Source organism: Malaclemys terrapin, chromosome 8 (assembly GCF_027887155.1).
Source record: "Malaclemys terrapin pileata isolate rMalTer1 chromosome 8, rMalTer1.hap1, whole genome shotgun sequence".
Lineage (NCBI taxonomy): Eukaryota > Metazoa > Chordata > Testudines > Emydidae > Malaclemys > Malaclemys terrapin.
Genome location: NC_071512.1, coordinates 93,739,171 through 93,754,130, shown reverse-complemented (window position 1 = coordinate 93,754,130; position 14,960 = coordinate 93,739,171). Strand labels below are relative to the sequence as shown.

The 14,960-nt window shown below is 40.1% G+C and overlaps 1 protein-coding gene across 2 annotated transcripts in view; it reads right to left on the bottom strand.

Moving 5' to 3' along the window:
• Positions 1-2,624: 2,624 nt before the first annotated feature.
• Positions 2,625-14,960, bottom strand: part of KANK4 (KN motif and ankyrin repeat domains 4) — a 53,570-nt gene continuing 41,234 nt past the window's right edge. For both annotated transcript variants that reach the window (XM_054037785.1, XM_054037784.1), the window contains exons 9-10: positions 10,243-10,443; positions 2,625-4,763 (exon numbers count right to left, since the gene is read on the bottom strand). In XM_054037785.1, coding sequence (XP_053893760.1) covers positions 4,662-4,763; positions 10,243-10,443 — 303 coding nt within the window. In that variant the 3' untranslated portion in view covers positions 2,625-4,661. The remainder of the gene's footprint in view (positions 4,764-10,242; positions 10,444-14,960) is intronic.

The following is a 14,960-nucleotide window of genomic DNA, read 5'->3' as shown; positions in this document are numbered from 1 at the left end:
TTTGAAAAACTCCTGTCACATTGCTGCATTGGCTTCATTATGCACTGAGGCAGCACTGCAGAGGGAGCTGAGACAGGACAGCAGGGGGAGTCCTTAAAGCACAGAGACACAAGATTTTCAGGGACTGGACTCCCTTTCATACTCCCACTTCCCCCACTCCCTGATTTCCATCATTTAGTGCCAGTTTCCCTAAAACAGCCTCCTTCCCCAAAGACTGTTCTGCCCTCCACCCACCCACAATTTCTCCCTCTCTCCTCACCTCTCCCCCACACCCAATACATTCTGTGCTGTTCTGGGTATGGAAAGTAACTGTAAACCATGCTTAATTAACCTGTAGGCTCTGGTTGCTATGCACTGCTCCCCAACAGGGTAAAGTAAGCCAGAATGTACTGGTGAATTTGGCCCTAAAAGTTAAAATATTTTAGGCTGATACTGTCTATCTTCAAAACATTAGAAATATCACACAGCAACATTTGCTTTGGGGTTTTTTTGTTCAGTGTTAAATCTATGACATTTAAAAAAAAATGTAATAAGGAAATTCCCAGACAAAAAAACATATTAAAATGGAGTTAAGGTTGAAAGTACAATCTGTTATTCAGGGAGAATACATGATGTTTATCCCAGAAGCAAACTTTGTAAACTGAGGAAGTACAGAATTAGTTAGTTACATTTTAAAATAAATTCAAACAGGTGAAGGTGTGGAAATGCACAGGTAGGGCGTGCAAACAACCTTAACACTGCCTTATATGTACAGTGGAAAAAATATGAAAAAGAAACAAACCCTAACCACAAACACTAAAATACATAAATCGCAATTGTTTGTGTTTTGATGCTGTCACCACAGTGCTTTCCTCGCTGGGATGAGCTGAGGTACGAGTGTACCACTAAAAACAAAAGAATTATAGGCTGAATTTGTACATGACACAACTCCGTTACTTTCAATGAAGTTGAGTCTTCTGACAATACTCTTGGGATGAATTTAATAAAGCAATAAAGCATTATAGTATATTTTTACTACTGTTAGCTAAATTCCTTTCTTTTATTCTCCCGTTACAGAATAATTTATTCAATGTAGTTATTGGGTAACCATACTGGGTAATACTTAATGGCAATATCTCAGGTTAAAGATAATTCATTTCTTTGTACCCTTTCAGGTATCAGCCAGGCCTGCAAACCTCTTGGCGGTTATTCCGTCTCTTTGAGTAGTAAGCTCCAACAGTGAAGAGATAAAAAGCTTGTTTCTTGTTATTAATTAAGATTTAGGGCCTTCGGGAAGGTGACTCTTTACTGCAGGGGTAGGCAACCTATGGCACACGTATAACGATAACAATTCTAACTGCCTGTGTTTTGAAGAAATATCTAAAACAATGCATATTTTATGTAGCGTATGTACTGAAACCTCTAGGTGCTGCAGCATGAGTTAAGGAGTTTGGCAGATTTCCCCCTGAATTCTTTTGTTTTTAGTGGTACACTCGTACCTCAGTTCATCCCAGCGAGGAGAGCATTGTGGTGATATAGTGGCAAAAGCCAATTAATTCCAGAATTTTGACTAAACCATTCAAATACTGAAGAACTAAAATGCTTGGTTTGACACACATGATTTACCAAATTTTATATGCTAGCTTATATTTTTACATTAGCATTAGTTAGATTTTGGCTGCCTGACACTTTCTGTAGTTTTTTGCTAGAGGTTCAATCCAGATTTGAACTTTCCCAGAGTTCTGAGATATTCAGATGGCGGTTCAGGACCATTGTTCATTTATAACTTTGGTTTTGAATCTACTTACATATGCAGTAGCTTTTTCTTCTTTATCTATCTGCTCTTTCTTTCTAAAGTCTGATTGTGGCAGATAGATAAACTTGCAAGGCACTCATATACTTCATACAGTGCTGTATAAATGAACAATATACCGCTACCTATTTGTTTGTGTTTGGTGGCCCTTTGTGTTCCTTTCTCATTACTCTTCTCAGTCTTTGGTGAGTTCCTATTGCAAGTCAAGGATACTCCTGTAACCTTCACTTCTGAAAACCTCCTTTCATTTTGCTTTGGCTGCTATGGGTCTGCCTCATGGAGCATAACTGCTAGTGGTATTTGGACAACTCAGCTTGTTTTTTAAATTGATTTTGTGTTTGTTTAAAACTTGAAGAGTTGGTGTCGTGTATTGATTACCTCTCAAATTCCAGGATTTGTGTTAGTAATCCTGGCATTGTTTAATCATTTTATAAGTTTCTCATCATATATCCACTGGAGACCTACTTGCCTCTAGAAAGGGACTTTGTCATTCCACTAAAATGTGTTGGCGATAATAGACTTAGAGGTTTTTCCTTGTATTCTGTAACCTATATCATTCAGTTTCCCTATCTAATTAAGACTAAAACCCACGTAAATACAAAAGGTTCACAAAAGGCCCCCTTGTACTTTATTAAACATGGGTCTGATTCAACTCCCACTGGAGTCAAGAAGAATTTTTCCATTGACTGCAATGTGTGGTGAGGCAATGGGTGATTTCACCATAACTGCACCCCCATTTACTATCAAGAGAACTAGTTCACTAATAAAATGTGTGATCTAATTTTCTGTCCCAGAAATGGAGAAGGAAAATAGGTATAAGAACAAATGCAGGTAAATTAAAATCTGACTTTTATTCACACATAGAGGAGATAAATTCATTTTGGGATACAGTAAAATGAGAGACAAATATATGGGATGATGACCATACAGATTGCTTTTGATTAAGAACCATGAAAGAAATAACAAGAATTATACAGTAGATTTCAATGTGAAAACATCTGAATAATGAAAAAGAACAAAGGATAGGATCCTCTTTTCCTTACTTCAACAAAACTCCCACCTAAGCCATTGGAGTTTTGTTCGAATGAGGACAATGGGATCACGCTATCAGTCTTGGAAATGATTTTGATATGCATTGCAAATGCAAGGGAAGGGGAGGGGGTGACTCAGATGAGATTTAATAATATGCTATAATGTGACTTACACATAAACCAAAAAAGTTAAACCAGGATTAGGTTTTGTTTAGAAATAAAAACGAGGACGTTAGAAAAACAATACATTTTATTTGTAGTAAGTGCTACTGGATCCAGTCTCACTGACTTCATGCTGCACACAATTTGAATGGCTGTGCACAATCAGGGTCTGATCCCAGGCCCATTGAAGTCAATGGAAAGACTCTTCCAATGGAAGAAATGTAACATCAAGGCTTGTTAATTTTTTGTCTTAATGAGAATGGAAAGATGTTTGGAGGGATAGGGATTTATGACCCCATTCTGCTAGGTGCTGAGTAATTCTTGCGAGATGCTGAATTCAGTGAGAGTTGAAAATGCTCAGTATCTCACAGGATGTTCTCGGTACCCTGCAGGATGGCACCCTTTGGCTGTGACTTTCACAGAGGAAGGACCTTTGGGACATACCGTACCTGCTTTGAAAGAGGAAGGCAGAGTGATCTGTAATTGCTGTGCTTGGACCACTGGAATGTAGGAAAGATCTGCCTTATATATGCACTGCAGACAGTGCTGGATTCCCACCAGGGCCCAAAGGGCTGTATACTTCAAGGAGAAGCCCTAGCTCTCCTTGAGCAGGTCACTCAGACTACACAGGAAAAATCTGGCAGCTAAATTACTACACAGATTTAAATCTGTCCAGTTTTGGGGGTTCCAAAAGTTTAGCATGCTGGAAACTGAAGAACAGATGTTTGGCCAAAGGGCACTTTCTGGGTGGAACCTATTATCATCGGAAGTGGTTCTATGAATTTAAATATGCAACCTTACAGACAGTATTAACCCATCCTTGCAGAGAAGGTTTATGCAATGATCAAGTAATTTGTCTCCTGTACTGTGTTTGGATAACCTGATACTTCACAATTGTACCTCAGCATCCTATAAATGATATATTGTATATGCCAGTGGGCCACGGTTCCTGCTAAAGTCAAATTTAATTAGAAAAAATGAGAGCCATATGGTAATTCTGAATACAAGAAAAACAATGCCTGTGTGTTTGGATCTGGCACACTCAAATATTTTCTTAGAGAATTAATTTTAATTCTTGCTTCTGAGCACATAACCACACATAAATAGGATTTGATATTTTTATATAATCCACCTGACTTGTATTTACTGCTATATATATTGAGTAAGCATTGCCTGCTAGTACATACAGAAGGTGTAATAATAAACAGTAAGATGTAAACTTGCAAGTTAAATGAGACACATTTTAAATAGTTGATTAGAAAGAACACCATTATCTAAAATTACAAAAAAAGTAAGTATTGCTTTTCTAATGTGCATTTGTTTTTTGTTCACCAATGTGACAAAATTATACTGTGAGGGGTAGATAGTGGAATTCAGTTTTAAGATCAAGATCAAGTGTGTTAATAAAAGGCAATACAATAATCTAACTCTCTGAAACAGTATTTGAGTCATTTATGGCACTATGCATAGGTTAGAACTATAAAAGCAGGCTTAATGAGGGAAATTATATATTAGGAATGTATGCAAATAGTTGACATAGTTCACTCCCTCAATAAGTATAGAAATCAGCAGTATCAGCTACAATCATTTCCATCTAAATTGGAAGCAGAGTTGTTAAAAGAATGAACCTTTTGTTATCCATTGACCATTCCGACAAATGCTATTTTCCATTTCCTTTATTTAGCCAAAGACCGGCTCTGCTCTTTGTGGGCTTGGAGAAGCTCTGCAATTTCCATGTGGGCAGATTTCAGAGCGACAGACAGAGCAGAATTACCACTCTACATGGGAAAAAAAAGAAAATGAATTTACTATGCAAATCTTTCCAATAAAAATCTTACTGGACAGCTAAGGGTTAATGTCAGTTGACTGTGGAGAATTGCATGTGCCAGTTCTACTAATGGGAAAAGGGGTTTCATGCATTACAGTGACAAAATTGCCCATAACGTCAAAATGGCCTAATCCTTCATAGAGTCATATAGTCCAAGGCCAGAAGGATCACTAAATCATCTAGTTTGGCCTCCTATATATCACAGGCCACCAACACCACCCAGGACCCACACACTAAACCCAACAACTACAATGAGACCAAAGCATTACAGCCCACAGGATACCAGCCTATTATGTGCCACAGGCAGAGAGTAGGAGGGACTGAAGAGGACAAGTGCTCAAGGCCCCAGCAATGACAGAGAAATGATTCAATGAGATATACGCAAATAATCCTGGCAAGCGACCCACACCCACATGTAGCAAAAGAAGGCAAAAAATAAAACCATGGTGACTGCCAATCTGACCTGGGGAAAATTCCTTCCTGATCCCATATATGGCAAACAGTTAGGCCCTGAGCATGTGAACAAGAACCAGCCAGCCAAGCACCTGAGAGAGAGAGAATGCTCAGAGCCTCCTCAGAGCCCTGGCCCTCCCTGCCCAATGTCCCATCTCCAGGCGTGGTCATCCCTGATGCTTCCGAGGAAGGAGAAAATAGTATTCAAATGCCAGATGTTTCCCCCTTTTGTCCGTTTTCCTGAGGAAAGCATCAACTGTAAGGAGATGTGTGTGAATCTGAACATAGTCTCTGATCACAGTATTTAGCAGGCTGCCAATCTTAGTTACCAGAGCAGCTGCTATGTACATTGGCCAAACCAGACAGTCTCTCCGCAAAAGAATAAAGAGACACAAATCGGACGTCAAGAATTATAACATTCAAAAACCAGTTGGAGAACACTTCAACCGCCCTGGACACTCAATAACAGACTTAAAAGTGGCAATTCTTCAACAACAAACATTCAAAAACAGACTCCGAGAAACTGCAGAACTGGAATTAATTTGCAAACTGGACATCGTCAAATTAGGCCTGAATAAAGACTGGAAGTGGATAAGTCACTATAAGAACTAAAAATTTTCCGCCTACTGTTACTTACACCATCTTGTCAACTGTTTGAAATGAGCCACCCTGATTACCACTACAAAAGTGATTTTTCGTTCTGTTGATAATAGCCCACTTTAATTGAATTGTCTCAACACCCCCCCACTTGGTAAGGCAACTCTCATCTTCTCATGTACTGTTATATATATCTTCCTACACTCCATGCATCTGATGAAGTGGGTTTTAGCCCACGAAAGCTTATGCCTAAATAAATTTTTTAGTCTCTAAGGTGCCACTAGTACTCCTTGTTGTTTTTGTTTTTGCTGATACAGACTAAGATGGCTACCACTCTGAAACCTGCTTTCTCTCAGTAGCTGACGACCCAAAATTAAGATGAGTTGTGGAGAGAGATTATAACAATCTCCACTTGTGTATGTTTATATTAAACAAAAGACATTATATTTGGTGTTCAGCTTATAGTCATGATACTGGGCTGTCCATCCTGAAGTTGGTCAACTTGATTTATCAGCATAAGACAATTTTTGCCATCTTGCTAGGTCTAGTTTGTCTGTTTCTAATTAATTCATCATGGTAGTATCTTGCTCAATTTTGGGTGTTGTCAGCAATGACTATTTCCCATTAAATAATGTCCAAAAAATTGCTGTTTATTTAGAGTGTGGTTGTATTTGTCTCCATTTGAGTGTATATGTGTAAACTACCTATTGCCACTGACTATGCAGACACAGATTGAATACAGTCTACTGTACTAATCTCCGATAGCTAGCCCTGCCCGTACGTTCTTGTCTGCTCTTTCATCCTCCTCTGGCATCATCTTGAAACAATGCTGCTCTCTGGTAATGAAGGCTGTGAAATTCATCCTGGATAATCAACAGTGGTTGTTGAAGAGACAGTGCATGATCCACCTCCTTGCACACGAACAAAACCAATGCATACGACTACTGAGAAATTCCACACTTACAGCCACTGTATATAATTCCTCAGAAACTTCATCAGTTAGTTGGCAGCGTGGTGTGCTGCCAGCTTGCAACTGGTCTGGCTAGTAAACATTTAATTGTGTTTATGTAAATACCATTGTTCAGTCCTTGTCACAATACCGAAAGCTGTAAATGTATAAGCAATGCTTCTTTGGTGTTTCACATGAGAAATATGATAGCAAGGCACCTGGTACAAAAAAGCAGCTTTGTGATGGATTTGGATTGATTTGGGGTCTTCAGCAGGTGACTAGTTTCGCATCAACAGTCACCTTTCAGATTAAAACCTTCAAGTAACATTATAGTGCAGCACATCTTTATCCCTCACTAGCACAATCTGCTGTCTAATTAATTGCGTTAAACAGAGGGAAAGAAGCAGATACAAATCTGTAATCTTCTCGATTCCACAGGCATGGAGGAAGCTAAGTTATTGCCTCAAATGGTCTTCTTTATTCTACGAAAATTTCCTCTCCTGTTGTTTCAGTGTTTTCACATTGCCAGATGTCCAGGTGAGATTATGATGTACACAAGCTGTAAATAACAATTTCTGCCCAGGAATTAACTGCCAGTAATTCACTCAATGGGGTTTTCAGATCTTCCTTAACTAAATAAGATAGTGATTCACATCTTGTGCTGCTACTGAAGACTATACTCCCAAGGCTGAAATGAGATTTTTAAATGTGCTAATGTGATCTTTGCCAAGGCAGTAGTTTCCTTTCCAGCCAGATGATTTATCCAATTTATGAGGGGTGAAAAGGGAGGACTTGGACAATTTGATATATATTGCTGATAGGGCTTTCGTTGCAAGGCTCTCTCTTGTCAAGATCCTAAGAGCTCACTTCTGCCTTTCAGATGCATTGGTGCAATTCTCAGTCATTTAAATCAGTGTATCCAAAGGGCAGAACTAGGCCCTGATGTGTTTTTCAACTCACTTCCTGTCTTGTGACTGCTGTCTGGACATTCGTACTAAATGGCATGCTACGTGCTAGCCTATTTAAGGGATTAATGGAAAAACTCCCATGGACTTCAGTTGAGCCAGGGTTTCACCCTATATATTATTAACAGGTTTAAATACATCTTGGCAAAAATTTCAACAAGGTTGGCTTCCCTTTTATGGGTGCAATTTGCACCTACAAAATTTGTGCCCATGTTTTTGCACCCATAAGAGTAATCTGTGTATTTGTACCTCTAACTTGGCTGCAGGTGCACATCAGGTAGTTAGAACTGCAACCACTCTGCAGCAGCAATGCATTGTGTTGGTTCAAAATCTCAGCTGAATATTTCACCTCTAAAAGAGCAAGGTGTGACCTATGCTCTATTAAAAATGTACCCCTTAGTGTCTGTAGGTGTGCTGGGCATAAATATTTCCCCATTGTGATTTTCTGACATGTTCATAATGCAGTGGTTCTTTCTGCTGGAGCTGAGAAGATCATTCAGAGGTACTCAACACCCACCCATTTGACATCAATAGGAACTGAGAGTACTCAGGGCCACAAAGAATCAGGACACAATGCCTAAATATTAGAGCTGATCAAAAAAGTAGAGTTTTTTTAGTGGGAAGTGTTCATTTTGGGCAGAAATTTGAACACCAAAATATTCTGGCTGAGAACTGAAATATTTTTATTTGAAAATACTGCTCTGGTGCCTTATGGGAGTTGTAGTTCAGGTGATTCAAGCTCCAATTCTCCTCTGTTGGCTGGGCTCCTTGGATGGACTACATCTCCCATGATAAATAACAGTCTACCTGCGTGGAGAGGAGAAGTGGTGCAACATGGGAGTCCCTGGCTGTGGTACGTCATGGAAGATTGTGAGGGACTAGTGTATGTCTGTATGTTAGGGTGACCAGATGTCCCGATTTTTGGAGCTTTTTCTTATATAGGCATCTATTACCCTCCACCCCCGTCCCGATTTTTCACACTTGCTATCTGGTCACCCAACTGTATGTTCCTATATCAGATTACAAACTTCATTTTGTTTTGTGAGTGCCATTTTGATTGCCTACACTTTTGCCTTTTACCCTCCATCTTCTGCTAGGACTTCCAGGGAGGTGTCATGAGAAATTCTTGCAGCTAGCAGAAGGTTAACAATCCAGGGTCATTTACTTAGATGGTCTCCCATTCAAATACATGCACCCTAAGACAATGACCTAGCTGCTGCCTGAGGAACCAGTTCAGCTAGGTGAGTTTGTAACCAAGTAATGAATCACCTGATGAGGGATTTGAAGTCACTGAGGAGACTGGGGGTGTGTGGGGACTGGAACCTTATAAAAGGAAAGCTCTCTCATTGGCTGTTACAAATGGCATATCAGCATTCTGAGGAAGGAAATTAATTTTTCAGTTGTGACCCCCTGTAGTTAAATGGTGGGTACACTCAGTTAGTTGATTCTGATAGGTGCAGTTCTTTCAATGGCCCCGTCAAGTGGAGAATTGGACAACATTTGATTATGTGCCAGGTTTTTACATAAAACTATATGGTTATAATGAAGCTGTGGTCTATTAACATAATATTTTTCTGTGGTTTCAGCAGTGCATCATAATGCTGGAATAAAGCTCTAAGCCAGAGTGAATCTTCCTCATTATTTTCAAGATGTTTTTACACTTCTAATTATCTGGTATATGCCAATGGGGCATGTATTATCATTTGTAACTCACTTGTTGTCTGTAACCCACAGTGACGAATGCAAAGGGCTGTATCCAGGCGTACTGAACATGTACAAAATAGGAAACATCTTGAGCTCCATGTTGCATGCGCACAACTCAGGTGTTACTTATTATGGTATTTTAAAGAGATAAAGGCCTATGCTGGAATCATTCTCTCTCTCTCTCTCTCACGCTCTTTCATCTACCAAAACTCCAGCACAGGATGCCGCTGTAGTTCAGTAGTGTTGAACGTACATGTTCACTGTATTGTACAGTGACCCTGTCTTAAGCGAATGCTCAATAAACTGAAAAAAGGTTTTTCTGCTTAATGGAAATGACCTCCTACATATGCTGGAGTACAACTGTAGTTAGTACATTTGGGGATACTTCGGAGGTAGTCTATGAAGACAGTAGCTTGTCTGGTAGGGCAGGTCTCATTGCACTTCTAAGTATGCAATTGTGCAGCTTGGCTTGGAATTGAAAATTGAGTTAAAATGTGGGTTACTCATCCTCCAAATCCTTAAACTGATCCAGTCCCCTTTATTTGTGAGACAGGCAAGGCACAGAGCCAAAGCCCACTCACTAACATATCTGATAAGGGAGATACTTTGGTTTCCAGGAGGTGTCTAGTGTCTGCTCCAGTTCTAAGGCAAGAAAGCCATATGGTTTCTTTCAATATTCACTAATTGGCTCCTGGCAGTGACTGTCTGAATATATATATATATATTTTACAGTACATGCTGCAACCACCTGTTTCCCTTACCTTGTCCGTTAATGTAGTGTTACAACCAGGGTGAGCCAGAAGAAGCTTCGCGATCTCAGCATTGCCATGCTGACAGGCAACCATCAGTGCTGATGTCCCATTATCATCCTGCTGGTTTATGTCAGCCTTGCAGGACAACAAGGCTTTCACCATATCTCCCCTGTCATGGCTGACACCTAATATTAAGGCAGTCTGGCCTCCCTAGGAATATTGCAAGACAGACTAAACACAGTGACAGACCCATCAAAGAAATGTAACTTTATTTACACAATCTAAGCATTCAAATAGCATAGCAGTCTTGCTTGGAACACAGGTAGCCCTACAGCAGATGCTGTAACAAATCCGTGGCCATTTATAACTTCAGGGTTGACTCTTCTACATGTCATGGCTCCTCAGAACTTCACTGTGACAGTAAGGCTAAAACTCACATCTGATCTGCGTGCTCCAAAAGCAAAGGCCCTGTCCTTGGAGCTATAGGAGATTATCCATTAGCTAGTAGCTGCATAGGGCTTATGACATGGAGTTCCAGTTCTGTCCTGTAGTCAGAGGTGATACATGTTTACACTAGCCAGCTCAGTATCATTTTGTCTGAGGTATGAAATTTGGAAGCAAATTACAATGGGAGCTCTCACCATGACTTGAGCGCTGTGGTGTGTCAAAAGCCCCTTGAAATCTGGCCCTGGCCAAACTGGCCATGTCTTTTGTTTTTATTGCTAGTGTAAATATAAAACTATCACTGCTTGTAACAGCAAAGTAAACTAGTGAAAGCTAAAGTGAGAAGGGCCCGGTTGCCCTTTACACGAAGGTCCTTAGTATTACACTTATAACCACACTAACACTGCCTTTACACTGCCACAGCAAAAAGAACACAAACGCCAGAGTTGTGTCAAGGAACCTTAGTGTAAACCAGAATCAGGCCCAGAAAAGTTTACACAACCATGACTAAATAATCATGTGTAGTGATATTGTTTCAAAAATAATTATTCTGTGGTGTCCTGATAGTTCACTCCTGAACAATTGCGCCTCCCCATAGTGGTTCACATTCTGGGGGTTTTTAGGTTAATTTAATTCACCTTCATTTCTCAGACTCTTATTTCAGATTTTAGCCATTGTTTAGCAAGCAGGTGGGAGTCAGAAAAAATGAATGTTTGCATCTGCAAAGTTCTGCATCTCAACTCCCATCCAATGGCAGCTGAGGGCACTTAGCTGCATGTGGCGGATGCTCAGTATAGTGAAGGATCGAGCCCTCTGAGTTTTCCTTCAAGTACTTTAATTAGCAACTGATTGATTGATTGATACTTGTACATAAAAGCATGGATTGAGAAGCAGCATTGAAACAGGCAAAGTCCAGAAGGTTTAATTCGTCACAGTGGACTGCACAGTTTGGCTGAATATGCTGCTTTAACTTTCTAAACTGGCAACTTCAATACAAGACGCACACTAACACACACAATCTTGCTTCTCAATTTCATGAACATAAGAACAGCCATACTGGGTCAGACCAAAGGTCCGTCTAGCCCAGTATCCTGTCTTCCAACAGTGGCCAATGCCAGGTGCTCTAGAGGGAATGAACAGAACAGGTAACCATCAAGTGAGCCATCCCCTGTCGCTAGTTCCCAGCTTCTGACAAACAAAGGCTAGGGATATCATCCCTGCCCATCCTGGCTAATAGCCATTGATGGACCTATCCTCTATGAATTTATCCAGTTCTTTTTTGAACCCTGTTATAGTCTTGGCCTTCACAACATCCTCTGGCAAGGAATTCCACAAGTTGACTATGCGTTGTGTGAAAAAATACTTCCTTTTGTTTGTTTTAAACGTGCTGCCTATTAATTTCATTAAGTGGCCCCTAGTTCTTCTGTTATGAGGAGTGAATAACACTTCCTTATCTACTTTCTCCACCCCAGTCATGATTTTATAGACCTCTATCATATCTCCCCTTAGTTGTCTCTTTTCCAAGCTAAAAAGTCCCAGTCTTATTAAACTCTCCTCAGACGGCAGCCGTTCCATACCCCTAATAATTTTTGTTGCCCTTTTCTGAACCTTTTCCAAGTCAAATGTATCTTTTTTGAGATGGGCTGACTACATCTGCACACAGTATTCAAGATGTGGGTGTACCATGGATTTATATAGAGGCAATATGATATTTTCTGTCTTATTTGGGAATCTCCCTCACATCCTCAATCGTGAAGACCGATGCAAAGAATTCATTTATTTTCTCCACAATAGCCTTATCTTCTTTGAGTGCTCCTTGAGCATCTCAATCATCAGTGGCCCGACTGGTTGTTTAGCAGGCTTCCTGCTTCTGATGTACTTAAACATTTTTTTGCTATTACTTTTTTAGTCTTTGGCTAGCTGTTCTTCAAATTCATTTTTGGCCTTCCTAATTATATTTTTATACTTCATTTGCCGGAGTTTATGCTCCTTTCTATTTTCCTCACTAGGCTTTAACTTCCACTTTTGAAAGGATGCCTTTTTGCCTCTCACTGCTTCTTTTAATTTGTTGTTTAGCCACGATGGCACTTTTTTGGTTCTCTTACTATGTTTTTTAATTTGAGGTATACTTTTATGTTGAGCCTCTATTATGGTGTCTTTAAAAAGTTTCCATGCAGCTTGCAAGGATTTTACTTTTGGCGCTGTACCTTTTAATTTCTGTTTAACTAACCTCCTTGATTTTGTGTAGTTCCCCTTTCAGAAATTAAATGCTACAGTGTTGGGCTGCTGTGGTGTTTTCCCCGCCACAGGGATGTTAAATTTAATATTATGGTCACTATTACCAAGCGCTCCACCTCTTGGATCTGATCCTGTGCTCCACTTAGGACTAAATCAAGAATTGCCTCTTCTCTTGTGGGTTACAGAACTAGCTGCTCCAAGAAGCAGTCATTTAAGGTGTCAAGAAACTTTATCTCTGCATCCCTTCCTGAGGTGATACGTACCCAGTCAGTATGGGGATAGTTGAAATCCCACATTATTATTATTGAGCTTTTTATTTTAATAGCCTCTCTAATCACCCTGAGTATTTCACAGTCACTATCACCATCCTGGTCAGGTGGTCTGTAATATATCCCTACTACTGTATTCTTATTATTCAAGCATAGAATTATTATCCATAGAGATTCTCTGGTACAGTTTGGTTCATTTAAGATTTTTACTTCATTTCTTTCACATATAGTGCCACTCCCCCAGCAGCATGACTTGTTCTGTCCTTCCAATATATTTTGTATCCTTGTATTACTGTGTTCCATGGATAATCCTCCATTCCACCAAGTTTCTGTGATGCCTATTATATCAATATCCTCATTTAATACGAGGCACTCTAGTTCGCCCATCTTATTATTTAGACTTCTAGCATTGGTATATAAGCACTTTAAAAACTTGTCACTTTTTAGCTTTTTATGCCATTACATGAGGTAATTGAATGGGCCTTTTTTTCTTTTGACTGTTTCTCATCAGATCTTACATGTATTTTATCATCTTCCTTCCTCTCCTCCTTATTAGGACATAGTGAATCTCCATTTATAGACCCTCCCCTAAGGGATGTCCGAACCATGTGCTCCTCCGCACCTGTCAGCTTTTCCCCAGCCCTTAGTTTAAAAATTGCTCTATGACCTTTTTAATTTTAAGTGCCAGGAATCTGGTTCCATTTTGGTTTAGGTGGAGCCCATTCTTCTTGTATAGGCTCCCCCTTTCCCACAAGTTTCCCCCATTACTAATAAATCAGAACCCCTTCTCCCTACACCATCATCTCATCCACGCATGATGAGACCCTGCAGTTCTGCTGATCTAACTGGCCCTGCGCGTGGAACTGGAAGCATTTCAGAGAATGCTACCATGGAGGTCCTGGACTTCAATCTCTTACCTAGCAGCCTAAATTTGGCCTCCAGGACCTCTCTCCTATCCTTCCCTTAGGGCAGGTAATCATACATGCTGCATTGGGTGCAAAAAACTAGAAAGCCCCACTCTGTTGCTGGAATTCTGCCTGCATTCTCTTTTTATTCCTGAAGCTTGTTCCTTTGTTGTTGTTTTGTTTTTATCAGGGAGTGTTTTGGGCTTTAAGTTTAAAGAAGTTTAAGGAATGTTAAGTGTATGTAGCCCCCCCCACACACACTCCCCCTGTAAACTCCCTCGCAAAACTCCCCTGTTCACTAGCTCCTCTGGTTGCTTAGGTGTGGGCATTTCAAAGTCATCTTGTTTAGCCAGATCTTTCACTCCTTTATTCAATCTGAACTCACACTGGGAGTAAGTAATAGGAATCGAACAGGTCTGATTATAATTAGGGTGGTATGAACCCTGCAGGGTTTGGCTTGTGAATGAGTTTGCCAAGTGAATCCTGTAGTTTGGGGATGGAAGGGAACCTATCCCTATGGTTTCCATGCATCATCCAGTTCACAGATATATTCTGTATAAAAACTTAGAATCATAAAATTGTAGGACTAGAAGGGACCTCGAGAGATCATCTAGTCCAGTCCCCTGCACTCATGGTAGGACTAAGTACTATCTAGACCATCCCTGACAGGTGTTTGTCTAACCTGCTCTTAAAAATAACAGATGATAGATATTCCACAACCTCCCTAGGCAATTTATTCCAGTGCTTAACCACCCTGACAGGAAGCTTTTCCTAGTGTCCAACCTAAACCAACCCTTGCTGCAACTTAATACCATTGCTTCTTGTCCTATCCTCAGAGGTTAAGGAGAACAATTTTTTTCCTGCCTCCTTG